Raw genomic sequence first — 24055 nt, forward strand, 5'->3', positions numbered from 1 at the left:
ATGGTTTTTCTTCTGCAGTCTGTTAATGTGGTGTATCACATTGATTGATTTGCGAATGTTGAACCATCCCTGCATACCAGGGATGAATCCCACTTGGTCTGGGTGGATGACTTTCCTGATGTGTTGTTGTATTCTATTGGCGAGAGTTTTATTGAGGATTTTTGCATCTATGTTCATCAGGGATATTGGTCTGTAATTTTCTTTCAGTGCTGCATCTTTCTCTGGCTTAGGGATTAAGGTGATGCTGGCTTCATAGAAAGAATTTGGGAGGATTCCCTCTTTTTCGATTGTTCTGAATAGTTTGAGAAGAAATGGGATTAGTTCTTCTTTAAATGTCTGGTAGAATTCAGCAGTGAATCCATCTGGTCCTGGGCTTTTCTTTGTTGGGAGGGCCTTTATTACGGTTTCAATTTCTGTCTCAGTTATGGGTCTATTTAGGTTTTCTATCGCTTCATGGTTCAATTTAGGTAGATTGCATGTGTCCACGAATCTATCCATTTCTGACAGGTTTTCCTGTTTGCTGGCATACAGGTCCTTGTAGTAATTTCTGATGATTCTTTTTATTTCTGTGGTGTCTGTTGTTATGTTTCCTTTTTCATCTCTGATTTTATTGATTTGGGTCTTTTCTCTTCTTTTTTTAGTTAGTTGGGCCAATGGGGTGTCAATTTGGTTTATTTTTTCAAAAAACCAGCTTCTCGCTTGGCTGATTTTTTGTAGTGTTTTTTTTTTTATTCAATCCTGTTAATTTCTTCTCTGATTTTAATTATTTCTCTTCTGCTACTAGATTTGGGTTTGGTTTGCTGCAGTTTTTCTAGGTCCTTGAGATGCGCTGAAAGCTCATTTATTTGGTACCTTTCCAATTTTTTGATATAGGCACCTATTGCTATGAATTTGCCTCTCGATACTGCTTTTGCTGTATCCCATAAGTTTTGATATGTTATGTTGTTTCTTCATTTACTTCCAGAAAGTTTTTGATTTCTCTTTTGATTTCTTGAATGACCCAGTGTTCATTCAGGAGCATGTTGTTCAGTCTCCATGTGTTTGCATACTTTCCTGGGTTTCCTGAGTTGCTAATTTCCAACTTCATTCCGCTGTGGTCTGAGAAGCTGCGTGGTATGATTCTAATTCTTTTAAATTTGCTGAGACTTGCTTTATGACCTAGTATGTGATCAATCCTAGAGAAGGTTCCATGCACTGCTGAGAAGAATGTAAAGTCTTTAGGTGTAGGATTGAAAGTTCTGTAGATATCTGTTAGATCCATTTGGGCAATAGTGTCAATTAAATCTGCTGTTTCCTTGTTGATCTTCTGTCCGGATGATCTGTCTATTTCTGAGAGTGGAGTATTGAAGTCCCCCAGTACTATTGTATTGGAATCTAAATCTCCCTTTAAGCCCCTTAACATATCTTTTAAATAGACCGGTGCCCTGTAATTAGGTGCATATACATTTATAATAGTTACATCTTCCTGTTGAATTAAACCCTTAATCAATATATAGTGTCCCTCTTTGTCTCTCTTAACAGTTTTTGTATTAAAGTTTATTTTGTCTGATATTAGTATGGATACACCTGCTTTTTTTTTTGGTTTCTGTTGGCATGGAATATCTTTTTCCAACCTTTCACTTTCAGTCTGCATGCATCTTTGTTAGAGAAATGTGTTTCTTGTAGGCAACAAATAGTTGGGTTGTGTTCTTTGAGCCAATCAGCCAATCGGTGTCTTTTAACTGAAGAATTAAGACCATTAATATTTAATGTGACTATTGATACGTAGTGACTTTGCCCTGCCATTTTCCTGGAGATATTTTCTAGTATATGCTTTGAGCTTCCCATGCTCTTTTACTGGTAGGTTTTCTTCCTTTACCTTCTTTCATATTGATGGCCATGTTTCTGTGTTTCTGAGTATAGCACATCTTTAAGTATCTTTTGCAGGGCCGGATGAGTGGCGGCAAAGTCTTTCTATTTCTGTTTGCTACGAAAGGTCTTTATTTCACCTTCATTCACAAATGAGAGCTTAGCAGGATATAATATTCTGGGCTGGCAATTTTTCTCTCTTAGCACCTGTACTATGTCTCGCCATTCCCTCCTAGCTTGTAGGGTTTCTGATGAGAAGTCTGCTGTGAGTCTAATTGGAGATCCTCTGAGAGTAATCTGACGTTTCTCTCTTGCACATTTTAGGATCTTTTCTTTATGTTTCACTGTGGTGAGTTTAATTGCCACGTGTCATGGTGAGGATCTCTTTTGGTCATGTTTATTGGGGGTTCTATGAGCTTCCTCTACTAGGATGTCTCTGTCCTGCTACAAACCCGGAAAGTTCTCTGCTAGTATCTCACTAAAAAGGCCTTCTAATCCTTTCTCTGTCTCCATGCCTTCAGGAACTCCTAGAACTCGAATGTTGGTTTTTTAAATAGTATCCTGTAGATTCCCAACAATATTTTTTAGATTTCTAATTTCCTCTTCTTTTCTTTGGTTTGACTGTATGTTTTCCTGTGCTCTATCTTCTAAGTCTGATATTCTCTCTTCTGCCACACATTCTGTTTTTAAGGCTTTCTAATGTGTTTGTCATTTGATCTATTGAGCTCTTCATTTCATTTTGATTTCTCCTCACTATCACACTTTCCTGTTCTACTAGTTTCTGCATTTCATTTTGATTCTTCCTTAAAATTTCATTTTCACGAGAGAGATTTTCAATCCTGTCAAATAAGGATTTCTGTAGTTTAAGGATTTGCTTTTGAAAACTTCTAAATGATCTTATCATAAATTTTTGACATCCGTATCTTGCATTTCTTCTATCTCATCATCTTCATAATCTTGGCTTGGGGTGTTTTGTTTATTTGGAGGCATCATAGTGTCATCGTTGATCTTGTTCCCTCGATTTCTGTGTTTGTTGCTTGGCATAGTTAATTCTTCTTTCGTCACTGTGTTTTTTTTATTTTTTTATTTTATACTATGTCTGTGTTAAGTGGACTACCTGCTGTTGGAGGAGACTTGGAAGCTTGAGATGAGTGTGGCCTGAGAGCTCTGCTTTGTTCTTCCGAGTTACGGGTGTGCAAAGGTGACACCCTCAGGTTATGCGTGGTAAATCTCTCTCTCTCTATTTATTTATTTATTTACTTTATTCAGAGGATAAGTAACACCGCACTGCACGGCTGTGCAGAATTGATGGTATTTAGCTTCCAATCTCTGGCTTCTACCCAAAGAGTCTGTGCAGGCTCTGTTTCTCCTCTGGACTCCCACTGGGTTGCCTAGGCTACTGAATTGTAGTGACTCAGTTCCTTAGCTCTCCCCTGTTGTTATGTAAATCCAGAGAGGCGGCCTGCTCTTTGTCTCTTGCAAACTCTTGTAAACTCTTGCAAGCCTTGCAGCCTTGCAACCTTTGCAAGGTTGGAGGAGAGAGAAACCCCCCACCTTTTTTTTTTCCTTCTCTCCGGTAGTGCGTCTGGTGCACTTTCTGGCTCCCCTCTAGATTCTGACCCCCATTTCCCCGCCAATGTCTTGGGTTATTGAGCTCACCTCCTTTCCAGCACCGATGTGTGGACTCGGAGCCCAGGGCATCCCTGCTCTCCACGTTGGTGTCTGTGTGACATGCACTCCCCTTCCTGCACTGGCGCGCAGACCCTGCAGCTCCCGCAGCTCAGCTTCCGCGCGGTGGGCAACCTTGTTCTCCCAGTAGGTCCTCCAATTCACAGCCACTAGATCCAGAAGAGTTTCCCCTGTGACTTTTTCCTGGTCTTTTTTCTGAGGCTACCGTAACTCCCCTTTTACTAAACTAAATTTTCCTGGACTATCGGTGCACGCCCTCACTATTCCGCCATCCTCTTTTAAATTCTATTTCTGACATTTCATGGATTTCCCTTACTTCAGGATCTAATTCTGGAGAACCATTGTGGTTTTTTGGGGGCCACATGTACCTTGCTTCTTCAAGTCTCCTGTCCCTATGCTGACACCTGTGCCTCTGGTGTGATTATCTTTTTTTTAATGGAGCGGATGTTATTGGTAGAGCTTATGGTTTAGCAAGAATAGAGATATCAGAGCACGACTGGCTGTTGCAGCCATTTAGGGAGTGAACCAGTGGATGGACGCTCTTTCTCTCCATCCCTAACTGTAACGCTGCCACTCAAATAAATAAAATCTTCAAAAGGTGGGTGTCACTGTGGCATAGTGGATAAAGCAGCCACCTGCAGTGCCGACATCTGATAGGGGCACCAGTTCTGATCCTGGCTGCTCCACTTCTGATCCAACTCTCTGCTATGTCCTGGGAAGGCAGTAGAAAATAGCCCAGTTCCTTGGGCATGTGCACCCATGTGGGAGACCTGGAAGAAGCTCCTGACTCCTGGCTTCTGGCCTGGCTCCAGCCATTGTGGCCAATTGGGGAGTGAACTGGTGGATGGAAGAACTTTCTTTCTCTCTCTCAGCCTCTGCCTCTCTCTAACTGTCTCAAATAAATAAATAAATAAATACCTTTTTTACAGGCAGAGTGGACAGTGATAGAGAGACAGAGAGAAAGGTCTTCCTTTTGCCATTGGTTCACCCTCCAATGGCCGCCGTGGCCGGCACACTGCGGCTGGCACACCGCGCTGATCCGAAGCCAGGAGCCAGGTGCTTCTCCTGATCTCCCATGGGGTGCAGGGCCCAAGCACTTGGGCCATCCTCCACTGCACTCCCTGGCCACAGCAGAGAGCTGGCCTGGAAGAGGGGCAACCGGGACAGAATCCGGTGCCCTGACCAGAACTAGAACCCGGTGTGCCAGCGCCACAAGGCAGAGGATTAGCCTATTGAGCCACGGCACCGGCTTAAATAAATAAATCTTAAGAAAATAAAAAGAAAAAAAAACAGGCAATTGAAAGACTCCAGTGAGTCCTTAGGGCAGAGAAACATGCAAATACCCATGACCTTCTTTGCCTGCATGGTGGAGGAGATGGTTGAAAGGAGAGACTCCATTCCTACCTCTCCTGTTGCAGAAAGGGCCAACAGTAAAGTTTTGGATCACAGTAGCCTGAGCTCCCCCCCACACCCCCAGTCTACCACATTCCCTCTCTTGCGACAGACATTCCCAGCTCTACTAGTACATGAACAAAACTATGATCACTCTGGAGAAGATCCTAAGGTTGAGCAGAAGGTCAAGGTAAAAACTGAGGAGGCAGGAGGAGTGAAAAAGCAGGACTGCTGCAGCCCTTGGGCCTATCAGTCTTGTGTACATCTTCTTCCTGTTCCATGGGGAATGAAGAGTGATTGGTCTGAGAACATTCTTAGGGGCTTTTCTGATGTTTTGTCTGGAAGAAATCAGAAACTTCTATAATCAAAAAAATTTTACAATATTCCATGATGATTCCAACTGGAATCAAGGGATTCCCACCCTCCCCCAGGGCCTTTCAAATGTTGGTGTGTCACTTGTGCCACCCTGTCGAATGCACAGGGTGCAGGACTGCAACTCTGAAGAGGCAAACAGGTCTCCCAGGTTCTGAAGAACTTTGACTCACCTGTGTATTCTGATTCCTACAAGTCCATGTGAGCTAACCCAACTCTTCCTGCACATGTGCAAAGTCACATGAATGTAGCTTTTGAGACAAGTGTCCATCTCTCAGTGGCCTATGAAAATTCAACATCAACATATGCATATTCCCTTGTTGACTTTATTGGGTTCTTTTTTGATTTAACTTGGATTTTCACTGAGTCCTTTTACCTACTGACCAGTAGAAAAGTTATGCACACAAGCCTACCGACCTCAAAAGTAGTAACTCAGGGAAAAGCCTTGTGGTGTAGCAGATAAAGCTGCCACCTACAGTGCCAGCATCTGATATGGGTGCTGGGTTGAGTCCTGACTACTCCACTTCCAATGCAGCTCTCTGCTATGGCCTGGGAAAGTAAATGATGGCCCACATCCTTGGGCCCCTGCACTCACGTGGGAGATCTAGAAGTTGTTTCTAATTCCTGGGTTTGGATCAGCCCAGCTCCAGCTGTTGCAGCCATCTGGAGAGTGAACCAGTGGATGGAAAACAAATTCTCATTCGCTCGCTCTCGCTCTCTCTCCCCCTTTCTCTCTAATTCTGCCTAACTCTTTCAGATACGTAAATAATATCTTTAAAGAAAAAAGCAGTAACTAACTCAGAGAGAGACTTGGTGTTAGACGTTCTAGTGAAAGACCTGAAAATGAAGCAACTACCTTCTACTGAAATCAACAGACCCCAAAATAGAAATCCACATGCCAATTCTAACCGCCCACGAGTTCTCAGCACTGGTGCCACTTTATCACTGTTGTTTTTCCAAAGGATCCTTATATATGTAAGCTACTGAATACCTCCGTGACCATTTTGTCTCATATTGTGCATAAAATTCGCAGTTTACAACATTTTCACATTTTTAACGACAGTTGTTCATTACCCACAGGCTAGTTTATATTTTCCCATGATTCTACAGCATGCGCACTGTGAACCCCGTGCCCATGTTTAGGAACTGTGCGCAAGCAATCCGCCCAGTGTGCATGCGCAGCATGATCTCGGACATTTCGACGCATGCACAGTGTAAAATGGCCGCCATGGCCAGGAATGAGGTGCATGTGCAGTAGGAAACATACCCAGCGCACATGCGCACTGTGACCCTGGGCAATTTGACGCATGCACATTGTGAACCTGGGCCATGTTAGCTCATGCCCATTATGACTCACGGATTTTGCGCATGTGCAGTGTCCCCCAGGCACCGCCCCGCCATGGCCGAGCGCCGTGCACCTGGGGCTGCTGCTGTTGCTGCTGAGCACGGGGCTGCACGCCCAGAGTGAGCTGGGGTGTGGCCAGGGGCGCCAGGGGCGCCGGGGTGGGGGCACAGCGACCCCCCGAAAACAGCCCCAGGGTTCACGGGTCCTGACTCCGCCCCATAGCCAACTCCCGGCATGCACCGCAGCACCAGCAGGGCTCTGGGGGCTCCATCCAGGTCTCCAGCAGGTGCAGAGGGGCTTCATCCGGGTCTCCTCTGGCAGGTGCACGGGTCCCCAGGAAGCTGTTGCGGACCAGGATGGAGCCCCTGTGGGACCCAGACGCAGCTCGCGGGGTCGGCCTGGGACCCGGGAAGCTGCTGGGAGCTCGCGGGGGGGCCCGGGTGGAGCTCCTGGGGCAGATTCTGGGGGTGACAAAACATTCTGGAATTTTTTTTTAGATTTTTTTTCATGGAAAGCTCATTTTTTTGTTGCTTTTTGACCTTTTTCTGTCAAAGCAACGGATTTTCTGACTGAAAAAATATTCTAGAATGTTCTGGAGTGTTCTAGGAATCGCTTCCATGTTGATTGTTGGCCCCTAGGCCATTTTTTCTCATTTTTTAAAACTTTTTTTGTCAGAAAACAGGTTTTCAGACTGAAAAAAAAAAATTCTAGAAAATTCTGGAACATTCTGGGTTTTTTTAAGATTTTTTTTAATGGAAACCTTATTTTCGCTCATTTTTTCACCTTTTTTCTGTAAGAAAAACATGTTTTCTGACTGAAAAAATGTTCTAGAAAGTTCTGGAATGTTTCTAGAAGTCGCTTCCATGTTGTTTCTCCCTAGGCTTTTTTTTGACCTTTTTAAAAAATTTCTGTCAGAAAAACAGGTTTTTTAACAGAAAGAAACATTCTGGAACCTTCTAAAACAATCTACAATATTCTGGAAATTTTTTGAGGATTTGTTTTCTGGGGAAACAGATTTTTATCTTTTTTTGACCTTTTTCTGTCACAAAAATGGACTTTCTGACTGAAAGAATATTCAAGAATGTTCTAGAAATTGATTTCTTGTTGATATTCCCTAGGCCAGTTTTTCTCTTTTTTGTTAAACTTTTTCTGTCAGAAACAGGGGTTCCCTAACTAAAAGAACATTCTGGAACATTCTGGAAATTTTTTTTTGAGATTTCTTTCATGGAAACATCATTTTTGGGCGATTATTTTTTTACCTTTTTTGGTCAGAAATACAGGTTTTAAGAAAGAATGTTTCTAGAATGCTCTGGAATGTTCTAGAAATTGCTTTTGTGTGTTGATTGTAGATCCCTAGGCCATTTTTTCTCATGTTTTTAGATTTTTTCTGTCAGTAAAAGAGGTTTTCTGACAGAAAGAACCTTCCAGAATATTCTGGAATTTTTTAAATTTTTTTTCCATGGAAACCTCATTTTGGGTCATGTTTTTGACACTTTTCTGTCAGAAAAATGGATCTTCTCACTGAAAGAATGTTCTAAAACAGGTTTCCTGACAGAAACATCATTCTAGAATTTTCTAGAACATTCTAGGATGTTCTAGAAATTTGCTTCCATGTTGTTTCTCCATAGGCCATTTCTTGTCATTTATTGACTTTTTTTGTTAGAAAAATGGATTTTTGACGGAAAGAACGCTCTACAACATTCTGGAATATTCCAGAAATTTTTTTAAAGCATTTTCTTTCATGAAAGACTCACCTTTGGCCTTTTTTCAACTTCTGTCAGAGAACCTGATTTCCTGACCACCCCCCCCAAAAAAAAGCTATGTTCTAGAGCATTCTGGAACATTCTAGAAAATTCCAGAAGCCAGAAATGCCATACTATCTTCCAGATTTGGTGCCAGGTGGTCTCAGGCAGGTCCTGGCACACACTCCCATGCTTCCCCTGGCCACTTTGTTCTGGCCGGAGCCAGGCTGAGCCCAGGGCAAGTAGAGCGAGCAATCGGATTAAAGGATTTCATGCTGTGGAACTGGTCTGAGCCAGTTTTTTCACTGAGACACAGATACCTGGAGTGACCTCCCCATAGATCTCGAGGTCATGCCTGGGCGCCCAGGCACAGAAGATGCCAGAAAAATCTGGATTCTGGACAACTCTGGAACATTCCTCTCCAGAATGTGCTAGAATTTCCCTGGATGTTCCAGAATGTTCCACAATGTCCCAGAATGTTCTAGGCTAGTCCAGACTTTTCCCTGAATGTTCTAGAATTTTCTAGGATGTTCTAGAATGCTCCAAAATGCCACCAAGTGAGTCTGGGGGGATTCTGGGATGCAGGTCTGAGTGGAAATTCCCCGGCTGGGTGTCATGGGCCTCCTGGCACCGCACCCAGCCCAGCTGACATTTACACAGGGCACACAACCCAAGTGCACACATACAGTGTGGGGGGGGGGCCTGAGGCTAAGGCCAACCCAGGACATCACGTGCCCATCTCTGGGGGCTGTGGAAATTTCCAGCCCATCAGGAGAGATACTCGACCCCCCAGGATGCTCACTGGGCGCTTTGTGATGTTCTAGAACATTCTACAATTTCTAGAAAACTCCACATTCTAGAACATTCTAGAGAATTCCAAGGCCTCCCCCGCCAAGACACTCACCAGGCATTCTGGAGAGTTCTAAAAGCATTCTAGAGATTTCTAGAAAATCCTAAGTATATTCCCCAGATGTTCTAGAAACATTCCAAGACCCTGAGGACACTCACCAGGCATTCCGGAGCATTCTATGAACATTGCAGAACATTCCAAACTATTCTAAAAAGTTTTAAGAACATTCTAGAAAATTCCATAGAATTCTAGAACATTCTAAGACCCTGGAAACACCCACCAGGTGTTCTGGAAAATTCCAAGCCCCACAAAATCCATGACGAAATCTCCAGGAGCGTTCAGGTACCTCCTCCCGTCCCCGGCGCCAACCCAAATGTTTGCACGACCTCGGCCCCGCCTACTCCCGCCCCCCCAGCCCCAATTATAAATAGACGCCGGGTCCCAGTCGGCTCCAGATGGCTTCAAAGACGACGAAGACGAGGACGAAGACGAGGATGAGGACGATGATGAAGGCTCTCCTCCTCGCCCTCGTGGTGGGCGTGGCCTGTGCCGACGTTGACCCCACCCAGGTATTATTAATTTGCGTCATTAATTCGCATCATTAATTCACATTAGTTCACGTCATTAGTTCGCATCATTTCTTCGCATCACTAATTCGCATCATTAATTTGCATCATCAATTTGCATCATTTCTTCAGGTCTCTGGGCCCTGGCGCACCGTCGCCATTGCCTCTGACAACCCCGCCCTGACCGCGGACGGCGGCCCCCTGCGGGTGCTGCTTCGAAACATTCAGTGCGACGAAGGCTGCAACGCACTGACGATCAGCTTCTTCGTCAGGTGAGCATGGGGGCGGGGCCAGGGGAGACGAGCCCAGCCCAGAGTCAGAGACACAGGGGGGAGCAGTGGATCCCAGAGACGGGAGAGCAGTCAAGCCGAGTCAGAGAGCTGACAGTCCGCTTAGATGTCAAGTGAGTGGGGGTGGGGCCAGGCGGGCTAGCCGAACCCAGAAGGAGAGACGGGGGGAGCAGTGGAGCCCAGAGATAGAGAGCAGGGAAGATAGGAGCAATCGAATCCAGAGAGAGCCAGGGGAGAGCAGTCAAGCCCAGAGTCACAGAGCATATGGCCCAGGGGGAACAATCCAAAAGACATAGGGAAGACTAGCCAAGCCCAGAGAGAGAGCAGACAGGAGCAGTCAAGCCAAGAGACAGAGCCAGGGAAGAGCAGTCGAACCCAGAGAGTCAGGGGAGAGCAGTCAAACCCAGAGAGAGCGACGGGTAAAGCAGTGGAGCCCAGAATCAGAGAGCAGATGGCCCGGGGGAGCAGTCAAGCCCAGAGACACAAGGAAGATGAGCTGAGCCCAGAGAGAGGGCAGGCAGGAGTAATCAATCCCAGAGACCAGGCATTCATGAGTAGTTGATCCCAGAGCCATCGAGTGGGTGGGCCAGGCAGGAGCAATCTATCCCAGAGAGCAGGCCAGGCAGGAGCAGCTGAGCCCAGAGACCAGGCAGGCAGGAGTAATGGATCCCAGAACTGTCCTCCCGGCCCATCCCCCCACCCAGGGAAAACGGGGTCTGCACCCTACACACAGTTGTGGCCCAGAGGAACGCAGACGGCGTCTACGCAACTGACTGTGAGTGCAGGGGGGGGATTCTGGGACGTTCCAGAAAATTTCAGGACATTCCATGGGGCAGGGGCAGGGGGTGGGGGTGGGACTGTCTGTGCACAGCCCTGGGGGGGGTCTCAGGTGACTTCAGGTGATATTCCAGGAAGAGAGCTTTGCAGAATGTTCTAGAATGTTCTACAATGTTCCAGAATGTCCCAGAATATTTCAGAAAATTCCCAGAATATCCCGGATTTGCTCTAGAATGTTCCACAGTCTTCCAGAAATGTCCCAGAGTGTTCTAGCATTTTCCAGATGTTTCCACAAATGGTCCATGATGCTTTTCTGGAATGTTCTAGAACATTTCTGAATCTCCTGGAATGTTCTAGAACATTCCAGAATCTTCCAATTTTGCGCCAGACAATTCCAGGATGTTCCAGAATGTTCTACACAATACCACAACGTTCTGGAATGTTCTAGATAAAGCTTCTGGGATGTCCCAGCATGCCCCAGAATGTCCCAGCATGCTCCATAATGCCCTGAAATGTTCCACAATGTCCCAGCATGCCCTGGCATGCCCCAAATGCCCACCTCTTCCCCACAGTTGAGGGCCAGAACTACTTCAAGTTCCTGGAGCAGGACAACGGCCACATTGTCTTCCTCAGCCAGAACGTGGGTGCTGATGGCACCGTCAGCCGCATCACCCTTGCCGCCGGTGAGCACCCTACACACACGCATGTATACAGCCAGTACCCACTACAGAGAGAGCCTGCCCCCGACTGTATACATTTGGCACCCACTAGATAAAGTGAACATATACAATTGGCACCCCCAGACAGGGCGAGTGTATACAGTCAGCACCTACTAGATATCCAGATGGTTTTTGCTGAATGTATACAGTCAGCACTTACTAAGCAGAGCCATCTTGACCCCATCCTATCCTGGGTGCATTTGGTCAACTGTACACAGCCGGTGCATACTGGAGAGAGAAAGCCATCATGACCCTGACTGTATACAGTCAGCACACACTAGCAGAGCCATCCTGACCCTGAGTGTAGACAGCACCAACCGCATGCTGCCCCGGGTGGGTCCGGCCAGCAGTATGCAGCCTGGGTGCATACAGTTGGCGCCAACCCCAGTGGTACACTGAGGGCACCAACTAGATGGAGGCACCCTGACTGCATATAGCTGATGCACACTAGACAGAGGCACCCTGAATGTATACAGTCAGTGCTGACCTTGTGCTGCCCCGGCATTAAGCAGTGGGTACCCACTAGACAGGGTACGTGTATACAGTCAACACTGAACCTGGCGGTATGCAGTGGGCGCCAACTAGACAGGGTGAGTGTATACAGTCAGCATTCCCTGTAGCCCGGGACCAGGAGCTGAGTGACGAGCACCTGGCACGGTTCACGGCGCTGACGGAGAAGACTGGGATCCCCAGGGAGAATGTGGATCGTGTGGCCGGCACGGGTGAGCCTGGGGTGTGGCCGGGGTGGAGGGGGTATGGCCAGGTGGGAGTGGGGGCGTGGCCATGGTGGGCATGGCCATAAGTCAGGGGCGGGGCCAGCATGTGAGAGCTGGGTGGAGGGGGCATGGCTGGCACGTTCCAAGGGGCTCCAGAAAAATCCAGAATGTTCCAGGGAGTCCCAGAAAATTCCGGAACGTTCTGTGCAGCCCCTGGGCTGCCCTGTGCTGACTCAGCTGTGTCTCTCTCTCCCTGACAGACACCTGTCCCCAGTGACACCAATGCCGAGGCCCCGGTGAGCAGAGCCATGGTGCCAGCTGGTCCCCGCACCTCCCCAGGAGAGCTTTCTGGACATTCCGGAATATCCCAGAATGTTCTGGAATGCCCTAGATGTTCCCACCAAGGCCACAATTGCCCCCAGTGGGCGGGGCCATGTTCTAGATTGTCCAGATTATTCTAGAATGCCCTGGAACATTCTAGATGCTCCCAACACGGCCACGATCGCCCCAGTGGGTGTGGCCATGTTGCAGACTGTTCCAGAATGTTCTAGAATTCTCTGGAATGTTCTTGAACATTATTTAACATTCCAAAACATCCCTTTTTTCTCCGTTCCCCCCCCCCGCAACAGAACAGCCGAGATACTCTCACCGACGTCTCCCTGCCCCTCGGACGCAATCGCCACTGGAAGCTTCCAGAATGTTCTGGAATGTTCTAGAATGTCCTGGAAGCCTCTGTCCCCAGCTCACCCTCTCTCTGCTCCTCTCTCTCACTTACGCCATAAACTGCATTGCACACGACTGTGGGTTCTGTGGTCTTTCTGGAATGTTCCATGGCTGGATCACCACATCTGGCTCCCAGAATCCCCTGGGAGAAGCCAGGACCCCACTTCTGGCTCCCAGAAACCCCTGGGACTCCTACTCCAGCACCATCTTCCCCACCACCTGCGCCTTGTGGGGACACAGGTTTGGGGATCAGGACTGTCAATCACCATAGTCCCGCCTCTTTCTGGCTGCCAATCATGATAACCCCGCCCCATCTCTAGGCCCTGAGCTTCCACCAGGGGCTCCATCCGGGTCCCCAACAGGTGCACAGGGCTCCCAGGAGCTCTATCCGGGTCCCCAGGGATCTATCTGGGTCTCCAGAGGTCCCTAGGGATCTATCCAGGTCTCCAGGGCTCCATCTGGGTCTCCGGGGCTCCATCCGTGTCCCCAGCACGTGCTCATGGCTCCCAGGAGCTCCATTTCTGGTCCAGCTGGGACCTCAACAAAGCTGGGACAACCCAGTGGCCACCAGGCCAGGACCATGGGACAATCCGGGAACCGTGGGAAAACATGGTGCCCTGGCACCTCTGGGCTGTGGAGCCCAGATTCGGGGGAAGGGAGGGATCGCCCAGCCCCAGTGAGTGTCCCTAAGGGCGGAGACCCCCGCCCCTCCCCCACCCCTGGATCTGGGTCTCCAGGGCTCCATCCGGGTATCTAGCAGGTGCACAGGGCTTCATCTGGGTTCCCAGCAGGTGCCCAGGGGCCCCAGGAGCTCCATTTCCGGTCCACCTGGGACCCCCGAAGCCTCCGGCCAGGACCGTAGGAACATGGCTAGGCAACCCATGCAGGCGCCCTCAGGGCCTCTGGCCAGCTCTCTGTTGCTAGGCAACAGCCACAGACAACCCGGACCTCTGGGCTTAACCCAGTTTCTAGGCAACGCTAGCAGGCGCACTAATTCTTTAATGAATTTTTAATTTTTTAAATAAAATTTTAAATGAATTTTAATTGAATTTATTTTCAATTAATCTTTGAATTTTTAAAATTAATTTTTAATGAATTTATTTTTAATTATTTTGGACAGCAGTGGCAGCCATATTGGATTCTGGCAAAACTTCTCTGACAGAAACTCGAGGGCGTCCCTGTCAAGGAAAGTTGCCTTTCAGACCCAGGACCGATCTACTGACAGAAACTTGTATGAGAATTAAAATGTTTTTCCTGAGTGACAGGTTTCTGAGTGATGGGCAGGGGTAATCGGTGTTGACAGGTGTCCCCACTGAGACCCCTGGGACCCCCAGAGACACTGAGAGACACTCAGAGACCCCAGAGAACCTGAGACACCCAGAGAACCCCTGAGACCCTCACAGACCCCACAGAGCTCCCAGAGACCCCCTGATACTCCGAGAGACACACAGGGACCCCAAGTGGCCCCCAGAGATGCTGAGAGACCCAGAGATCCCCAGAGACCCCTGGGACCCCCTGAGACCCCTGAGACACCAAAAGATGCAAGGGACCCCGAGTGACCCCCAGAGATGCTGAGACCATGAGGGACCCCCCAGAAACCCCCAGAGACACCCTGCAGTGACTGTAAGAACTCAGAAGTGGACCAGAAGTACCAAAAATGGGTATAAAAGGGACGGAAGTGGACCAGAAGTGACTTAGGAACCCAGAAGTGCAGGGAAGGAAGGAGGGAGCCCACTGAGCTCAGAACCCCCCCCCCAACCTGGGCTGAGAGCCCTGCCCCTGGGTTGAGAGCTCCCCCCGCCCTTTTTAAAGAATTTTTTGGCATCGCGGCTCTTGTCTACCCAGTCCCTGTCCTAGTACAGCATCCTCTGCCCTCTGCCATCCACAGGGTTCATGCCTGCAACGCCCACAGCAACAACCAGGGGGTGGGGCCAGGCTGGAGTCAGGAGCCTGGAGCACTCCATCCAGGCTTCCAGCAGGTGCACAGGGCCCCCAGGGGCTCCATCCAGGCCTCCAGCAGGTGCACGGGGCCCCCAGGGGCTCCATCCGGGTCCCTAGAAGGTGCACGGGGCCCCCAGGGGCTCCATCCGGGTCCCTAGAAGGTGCACGGGGCCCCCAGGGGCTCCATCCGGGTCCCTAGAAGGTGCACAGGGCCCCCAGTGGTTCCATCCAGGCCTCCAGCAGATGCACAGGGCCCCCAGGGGCTACATCCAGGCCTCCAGCAGATGCACGGGGCCCCCAGGGGCTCCATCCGGGTCCCCAGAAGGTGCACGGGGCCCCCAGGGGCTGCATCCGGGTCCCCAGAAGGTGCACGGGGCCCCCTGGGACTCCATCCGGGTCCCCAGAAGGGGCACGGGGCCCCCTGGGGCTCCATCCAGGTCCCCAGCAGATGCACGGGGCCCCCAGGGGCTCCATCCGCGTCCCCAGAAGGTGCACGGGGCCCCCAGGGGCTCTATCCCAGCCTCCAGCAGATGCACGGAGCCCCCAGGGGCTCCATCCGGGTCCCCAGAAGGGGCACGGGGCCCCCAGGGGCTCCATCCAGGCCTCCAGCAGATGCACGGGGGCCCAGGGGCTGCGTCCGGGTCCCCAGAAGGGGCACGGGGCCCCCAGGGGCTCCATCCGGGTCCCCAGAAGGTGCACGGGGCTCCCTGGGGCTCCATCCGGGTCCCCAGAAGGGGCACGGGGCCCCCAGGGGCTCCATCCGGGTCCCCAGAAGGGGCGCGGGGCCCCCAGGGGCTCTATCCCGGCCTCCAGCAGATGCACGGGGCCCCCAGGGGCTCCATCCGGGTCCCCAGAAGGGGCACGGGGCTCCCTGGGGCTCCATCCGGGTCCCCAGAAGGTGCACGGGGCCCCCAGGGGCTCCATCCGGGTCCCCAGAAGGGGCACGGGGCCCCCAGGGGCTCCATCCAGGCCTCCAGCAGATGCACGGGGCCCCCAGGGGCTCCATCCGGGTCCCTAGAAGGTGCACGGGGTCCCCAGTGGTTCCATCCAGGCCTCCAGCAGATGCACAGGGCCCCCAGGGGCTACATCCAGGCCTCCAGCAGATGCACGGGGCCCCCAGGGGCTCCATCCGGGTCCCCAGAAGGTGCACGGGGCCCCCAGAGGCTGCATCCGGGTCCCCAGAAGGTGCACGGGGCCCCCTGGGGCTCCATCCGGGTCCCCAGAAGGGGCACGGGGCCCCCTGGGGCTCCATCCAGGTCCCCAGCAGATGCACAGGGCCCCCAGGGGCTCTATCCCGGCCTCCAGCAGATGCACGGGGCCCCCAGGGGCTCCATCCGGGTCCCCAGAAGGTGCACGGGGCCCCAGGGGCTCCATCCAGGCCTCCAGCAGATGCACGGGGTCCCCAGGGGCTGCGTCCGGGTCCCCAGAAGGGGCACGGGGCCCCCAGGGGTTCCATCCAGGCCTCCAGCAGATGCACGGGGCCCCCAGGGGCTCCATCCGCATCCCCAGAAGGTGCACGGGGCCCCCAGGGGCTTATCCGGGTCCCCAGAAGGTGCACGGGGCTCCCTGGGGCTCCATCGGGTCCCGAGAAGGGGCACGGGGCCCCCAGGGGCTCCATCCGGGTCCCCAGAAGGTGCACGGGGCCCCCAGGGGTTCCATCCGGGCCTCCAGCAGGTGCACGGGGTCCCCAGGTGTTCCATCCGGGCCTCCAGCAGATGCACGGGGCCCACAGGGACTCCATCCGGGTCCCCAGAAGGTGCACAGGTTCCCCAGGGGCTCCATCCGGGTCTCCAGCAGGTGCACAGGGCCCCCAGGGGCTCCATCCAGGTCTGGAGGGCTCCATCTGGCCCCCCAGTGTGGGCAGCCACAAACTCCCTTTGTTTACACTTAAACATATGAATGGAGACTTCCTGGCACAGACAATTAGGCTAGGGAGATTCTGGGAAGAGGCAGGAAGAACCTAAACCTTTCACAAGAGATGATATAGATAATCAGTCACACCTGAAACCTGCATTTATCACCTAAGTGTAGTCAATAATTAAGAACCTTATCGGGAACTCTTTGTAACCTTAAAAGCCTTTTTGATATGTAAATCTTTTGTGCTCCTTCTTGTAAACAACTGGTCATGTTTAAATACTACTGGATTTGTTGAATAAACAAACAAACAAAAAAAGCCTTGTTCAGGACTTGTCTTGGCTCCATTCTTTGCATCCTTGTCCCCACATTCCCACTCTCTGTTTCAGGAAACCCGGTTCATTGTGCTGCAGGCCGGCACACCCCAGAGATCCATCCGGGCCTCTAGCACAGGGCTCCATCTGGGTCCCCAGAGCTCCATCCGGGTCTCTAGCAGGTGCACCGGCCCCCAGGGAGGGAATACATGCACGGGGTGACAGAAAAAACACAAGAGGGGGCCAGCGGGGACCCAGATGGAGCTCCTGTCATGGATTTAACACTGGGGTGATGATTTATGACACCTAATGCAATATAACCCTTATGTGGGGTTGTTATGACAGGAAAAAATATGGAAGAGTCAAGATGGCGGGCAGCAGCGCGCAGGGGGCGGAGCAAAGGTGGAAGAAGGGGAGTGGCCTCCGTGTGCCCCGACCCCTCCCAAGGACCCAACATGGCCGCGCCGAGGGCGCAAGATGGCGGCGCGCAGCGGGGACAGGGCCTAAGGGGCGAAGCCGCCCGGGAGTCGCTGCCCCCACCGGCATCCCTCAGCCGCCGTCGCCGCCCGCGCCCCTGCCGCCCTCGCCGCCCGCGTTCCCCGGACCCTCAGCCGCCCTCAGCGCCTCAGCCGCCGCCACCTTCGCCCTCAGCGCCCGCGTCCCCGGCGTCTCCCGCGTCCCGCGCGCTCTCAGCGCCTCAGCCGCCCGCGTCCCCACTGACCACTGACATGGAAGCCGGGTCTCTGCGCCGACCTCCTCTCCCAGTCCCTCCCCTCCCCGCCTGCCCCTGCTGACGTCACTGCGCCCGCCGTAGAGTGTGTCCTGATTGGTGATGTCTTGCCCTCACTGCCCCTGGTCCTGATCGATTGGTGATGTCTGCTGTGGGCAGGGAGTCCCTTACAGTGGGTCCTGATCTATTGGTGATGTCTGCTGTGGGCAGTGAGTCCTGTAGAGTGGGTCCTGATCTATTGGTGATGTCTGGCCCCCCACTGCTCCCCTGCAGGCACCCTGGCCTGAGTCATCGATCTGACTGTGGACCAGGGTCATCAACCTGAAGGAGGGCATGTGCCTGTCCACCTTCTGGTTCAGCCACAAGCAGTGTTGCTGGATGTCCAACGAGACCACGTTCAAGGACCCGAACCACTGCCCACTATGGCAGACGTGGGCGTAGCTGCTGGTCAGCTGCTCTGAGGTGACCGGGGCCGGGGGCGGGGCCTTGGGACCGAGGGCATTGGGGGTGGGCAGGGCCAGGGGACCCGAGGGCGTCACCCTCAGCATCGGCCATGTCCATCCCCTGTGTCCACCATCCAGGGGCCAGCACCTACGTCCTCAATTACCTGATGTACGTCTTGTGGGCGCTGTTGTTTGCCTTCCTGACCTTGTCCGTGGTGCATGTGTTCACATCCTACACCAGCGGCTCTGGGATCCCGGAGGTGAGTGGTGGATGTGGTGGGCGTGGATCCTGTGGGTGGGTGTGGCTCCGTGGGTGGGCATGGCTCCCAACGCTGTCCCTGACCCTCATCTCCCATCATCCCCCACTTCAGGTCAAGACCATCCTGAGAGGCTTCGTGATCCGGGGCTACCTGGGCAAGTGGACGCTGCTAATCAAGACTGTGACGCTGGTGCTGATGGTGTCGTCCAGGCTCAGCCTGGGCAAGGAGGGGCCCCTGGTGCATGTGGCCTGCTGCTGTGGGAACCTCTTCAGTGGCCTCTTCTCCAAGTACAGCCACCACGAGGGCAAGCGGCAGGTGAGTGGGGGCCAATGGTGACCACCCCAGAGCCTGCTGTCCAAGGCCCGCCCCCTTCTTGTCCAAGGCCCGCCCTTGTCCACAGCCCCGCCCCTTCCTCTCTGAGGCCCCGCCCCCTCACTTGCACATGCTCCTTTCTGAGGCCCCGCCCCTTCTTGTCCGAGGCCCACCCCTTCCTCTCCAAGGCCCCGCCCCCTCCCAGCCCATGCTCCTCCTCAGGAAGCCGTGGGAGCTTACCAGCCACTGTCTGTCCTGCAGGTCCTGTTGGCTGCCTCCGCCGCCGGCATCTCTGACTTTCGGGGCCCCGATCGGGGGTGTGCTGTTCGATTGGAGCCAGCACTGTTGCATAGCAGGCTAAGCCTCCGCCTGTGGTGCCAGCATCCCATATAGGCACCAGTTAGCACCCTGGCTGCTCCTCTTCCAACCAGCTCTCTGCTTATGGTCTGGGAACTGTAAGTTCTCTGCATATGCTATAAGATGGTCCAAGTCCTTGGGCCCCTGCATCCGCGTAAGAGACCTGGAAGATGCTCCTGACTTTGGATCAGTTCAGCTCTGGCCGTTGAAGCCATTTAGGGAGTGAACCAGCAGATGGAAGACCCTTCTCTCTGTCTCTCCTTCTGTCTGTAGCTCTACCTCTCACAGGCGGACATCAAACATCAGTGCCCCACTTGAATTTAATCTGTGTGTGTGGATAGTTTTTAGAGACTTTCAGGTACTGAAAATCACCACTCCTCCAGCAGACCATGTTTCTCTAAAATTAACTTTTAAATTTATCCTCAAATTACCCAATGACGCCCACAATGGGATATGGGTAGGCTAATTTGGAAAACTCCCCAAAGAAGTCCCTGACTGGCTCTTCATGCCTATTGTGCAAGCTGTGATTCCTGTGTAAAGACTAACAACTGGCAAAAATGTGCAGAACTTGTTTCTGACTCAAGCAAAAATCATAAATAATATAACTTCTACTCTGGAAGACCACTACATGGTTGTACATTTAGTATCTATGGTTGTCTGAGTATTCACTTCACACCTTGATTTCTTCTAGGCACGGGGAACTCTGTGCTATAGCAAACACTGCTTACTATGGCTATATACCATAAGAGAGGTAAAATAGCTGGGGATAAATCCATCTGTTCCCCCAAAGTAATAATAATTTCATTTTTGGTCATTGTTAGTCTTGCAGTTGGCTGATGTGTCCTTACGGAGTTTCAAAAGCCACTACACAGTTATTGACCAAGTGATGGGATGCTAAAGAATACAGTCTTGTAGTTAAGGGGACAGATGCATTGGCTGATATGGGTACAAAGCCCAGCAATCAAGGTCCCTCGGATGAAGTATGAACACTCAGTGATCTGGCCATGGCTGCTCCAGGATAATTACCAGATAAGCCACTGTCTGCCATTATAGCATCGATTCAAGTCCCAGCTGCTCCACTTCCCATCTAGTTCCCTGCTGATGTGCCTAAGAAAAGAAGAAGAGGAGGAAGGGGAGGAGGGGGGGAGGAGAGGGAGAGGAGGGGGATGGGGAGAAGGGGGGAGTAAGTTAGGGGGAGAAGGAGGGGGGAAGGAGGACAAAGGGGAGGGGGAAGAGGAGAAGGAGGGGTAGGTGGAGGGGGATGGGGAGGAGGCAGAGGGGGAAGAGGCAGAGAGGGAGGCGGGGGAGGTACAAGTGCCTAGCTCTCTGCCACTCCTGTTGGAGACCCAGGTGTTAAGAGTTCCTGATTCCTGGATTCAGCAGATGAAAAATCTCTCTCTCTCTTCCTCTCTTTGTGTAGCTCTACCTTTCAAATAAATAAAGAAATCTGAAAGAAAGAGACAAAGAAAGAGAAAGGAAGGAGGCTTCAAGAGTGAGGAGCAGGAAGAAAGGGAGAGAGAAAACAAATAAAATTCCAGTCATTTTCATGAAACAGAAACTTAAGGACAATGTTGTGTGTTGGAGGAGTGTGTCAGTAAGTTGCTTTTTAAAGTTTTTTGTTGGGGGGCAGTACTATGTCAAAGCAGGTTAAGCTGCCATCATAACATATTGCAGTACTGGGTCAAGTCTGCTGCTCAACATGTAAACCAATTCTCTGTTAATGCACCTGGGAAAGCAGCAGCAGATGGTACAAGTGCTTGGGCCCCTGCCACCCATGTGGGAAAATCGGATGATGTTCCAGGCACCTGGCCCGGCCTCGGCTGTTGCACCCATTTTGGGATAAGAAAAAAATTTGCCCCCCTCCTCTCCCCTCTCCCCTCTCCCTCCTCCCCCCTTCCCTTCCCCCCTCCCCCTCTCCCCTTTCCCCTCTCCCCTCTCACATCTCTGTCACTCTGACTTCCAAATAAATGCATGAATCTTTTTCAAAAGGTTCTTTGGGAGGCCAGCACTATGGCACAGAGGGTTAAAGCCCTGGCCTGAAGTGCCGGCATCCTATATGGGCACTGGTTCTAGTCCTGGCTGCTTCTCTTCTGATCCAGCTCTCTGCTGTGGCCTGGGATGGTGGTAGAAGATGGCCAAGTCCTTGGGCCCCTGCACCCACATGGGAGACCCAGAGGAAGCTCCTGGCTTTGTATTGGCACAGCTCTGACAGTGGTGGCCATCTGGGGAGTGAACTAGCAGATGGAAGACCCCTCTCTCTGTCTCTACCTCTCTCTGTAACTTGTAACCCTCTCTTTCAAATAAGTAAAATGAATCTAAAAAAAGAAAAAATAATAATAAATAAAATAAAAGGTTCTTTTAATTATGCTTCCATTTGGGATGGCTTGGTGAGCAGGTGGCAGCTCACCGCAATGAGAATAGAACTACATCTGTTTCCAGCCACCCTGACTCCCAGATGTCATGAGAGCAGCTCATTCCCTGGGCCATGCAGGAAACAGAGGAAGCCAGAGAGATGCAACCAAGAAGGGTCTAGGGTCTTGAGAAGGGGTCAACTATGGGGTCACAGCGTCTCAGAAACAGTTGTTTCTACCTGAGAACCAGCAGAGAACACTTTCCCACCTTCCTTCACAGGCATAGGAAGAGAGTGAGGTCATTGGAATGATCTGTGGCGAGCTTGAGAGCAGATTCTCAAAGCTTCCATCTGGAAGGTTATAGAGGAGGACTGACTTGGTCCATCTGGACTTCCATGCTGTTGCTTACACTACGGCCACCCTAGCCATGGGTCCAGTTTGCATCTCCTCCTGGAAAGCCCAGCCCCTACAAAGACACCATCTCTCTGTCCCTTCCCCCAACAGGAGGGAGAAGGGGGGAGGGGGAATAGGAAGAGAAGGAAGAGGAGGGGGATGGGGAGAAGGAGTGGAGAGGGAGGAGGGAGGAGGAGGAGGAGGAGGTAAAAGTGCTGATAGAGTCTGCATTTTTTAAAAGCCACATTCCTCCACCACTCCTGCAAACAGGAGATAATGAATAGAAAGAATAAGTTAACATCCAACAGAAATATTTCCAAGGTGCTGACCATCTTTATTGGAGTCTATGACCAGAAGGAGAGTGTAGTTTCCCAAAGTATGTTTCAGAGAATACCAGTTTCACTGGATGCTGAAAGGTGTCATACAAAAAAAAAAAAGACAGTTTTGCAGGACAAACATGTTTGGGAAAGCCTGGGTTAATCAACATTTAAAAAAAAAAAACAGTCTCTCTCTTTTGAGACTTCTGAGGACTTCTACACTAACATGCATTATGGTGTCTAAAAGATGGCGCGAGTACAGCTTGATATCATTTATCAAGTGCTCACTGTGTGCTAGCCTCTGTGTTAAATGTTTCACGTGTATTAATCCTTGCTTAATCTTGTCACATAACATAGATGATATCGTTACCTTAATGCTATATAGATGAAGAAGTGAAGGCATTGAGTGGTTAAGTACCCCATCCAAGATCGCAAACAAGAAATCAGCAGAGCTGATACTCTGGGGACTGCACAGATGTTCACTGAATCCATTTCCTCTTCTCATTGGGCTCACCACTGAAGTACATTCCCCAGGCCCTTTGGAAGTTGAACAGATGGGCCCACACCCTATACTCTGGAGTTTTATGTATGTATTTATTTGAGAGAGAGAGAGAGAATCTTCCATCTGCTACTTCACTCTCAAATACCCACCAACAGCCAGGGATAGGCCAGGCCAAAGTTGGGAGACTGAAACTCCCACATGGGGGGTCAGGGCCCCAAGGACTTAATCTCATCACTTGCTACCTTCTAGAGTGTGCATTAGAGGGAATCTGAATTGGAGGTGAAGTCCTGGGACTTGAACCAGGCCCTCTGGAATTGGATGAGGGTGTGCCAAGGGGCAGCTTAACTGCTGTGCCAAATGCCTGCCTTTATATTCCCTTTTCCCTTATCTGTTGGCAGATTACAGAGGACTCAATAAGAGATTCTAAGGATGTAAAAGATGGACAAGAAACACCATGAAATGAACTTGGACCCCAGAATGACTGCACAAGTAGTCCATCAACCAAACCCACCCCCACCCTTTCCAAGCAGCACCAGACTGTGACACTGACTAGAGTTATTGATTACCTTAAACCCCTGAGATTTGGATGGTACCTGTTACAGAATTTATGCTGTCCTATCATGACTAACAGTCAGGACGTCCTTTTTTCCTATGGAATCTCTTGTGCCCAAGATCTGGGGGAGTGTTGGCACTGAGGAATGACTGACTGACTAACATAGCAAACACTAACTTTAAAGTCGGTCAGAACTGGTTTCAAATTTTGGGTCTGCACCAGCTGTGTAACTTCAGGCAAGCCACTTAACTTTTCTGAGTTCCTGTTGCCTAATTTAACAGTGGAGATTTTAATGACCAACTCACAGAGTAATCACAGAGTAATCACTGTGAAGTAAGTGAGTTCATGGACAGAAAGTACCTGAGACTCAATGGATGCTCATTCAAAGGTAGCTATTGTGAAAGGGAGACCATGGCACCTGCCTGGCATAATGAGGACCTGATTGATAGTAATTCCCCTAACTCCTTTCTCCACTCTGATGCCTATAGGCTGGCTTAGTTTGGCAGGCACCTTGTGCTGGACTGCTGCTCTCCCAGCTCCATCCTGGCCAGCGTCTTCTTGGTGGCATCTTTTCCCTCACTCTTAAGAGCTGGTCCATGACCCATCTTCCCCTACCCCAAATGCCAAAGCCCCAGGTGAAACCACTCTGCTGAGCACCTTCCCCTTGAGAATGCCTTGTGCAGTGAATACTGTCCCTCT

General features: G+C 51.0%; 1 protein-coding gene and 1 long non-coding RNA gene across 2 annotated transcripts; one reads left to right on the plus strand and one right to left on the minus strand.

Moving 5' to 3' along the window:
• Positions 1-785: 785 nt before the first annotated feature.
• On the minus strand, positions 786-20688 carry LOC138845629 (uncharacterized). Its single transcript, XR_011382829.1, has 2 exons — positions 19124-20688; positions 786-3686 (listed from the first exon to the last, which is right to left on the minus strand). It is a non-coding gene; the product is annotated as an uncharacterized lncRNA (long non-coding RNA).
• On the plus strand, positions 9733-17865 carry LOC138845882 (female-specific lacrimal gland protein-like). Its single transcript, XM_070059766.1, has 7 exons — positions 9733-9807; positions 9937-10076; positions 10799-10869; positions 11444-11554; positions 12211-12312; positions 12698-12816; positions 17692-17865. Exons 1-7 carry the CDS (start codon positions 9733-9735, stop codon positions 17863-17865), a joined length of 792 nt encoding a protein of 263 aa, XP_069915867.1.
• Positions 20689-24055: the final 3367 nt, after the last annotated feature.

Source organism: Oryctolagus cuniculus, chromosome 16 (assembly GCF_964237555.1).
Source record: "Oryctolagus cuniculus chromosome 16, mOryCun1.1, whole genome shotgun sequence".
Taxonomy (NCBI): Eukaryota; Metazoa; Chordata; class Mammalia; order Lagomorpha; family Leporidae; genus Oryctolagus; species Oryctolagus cuniculus.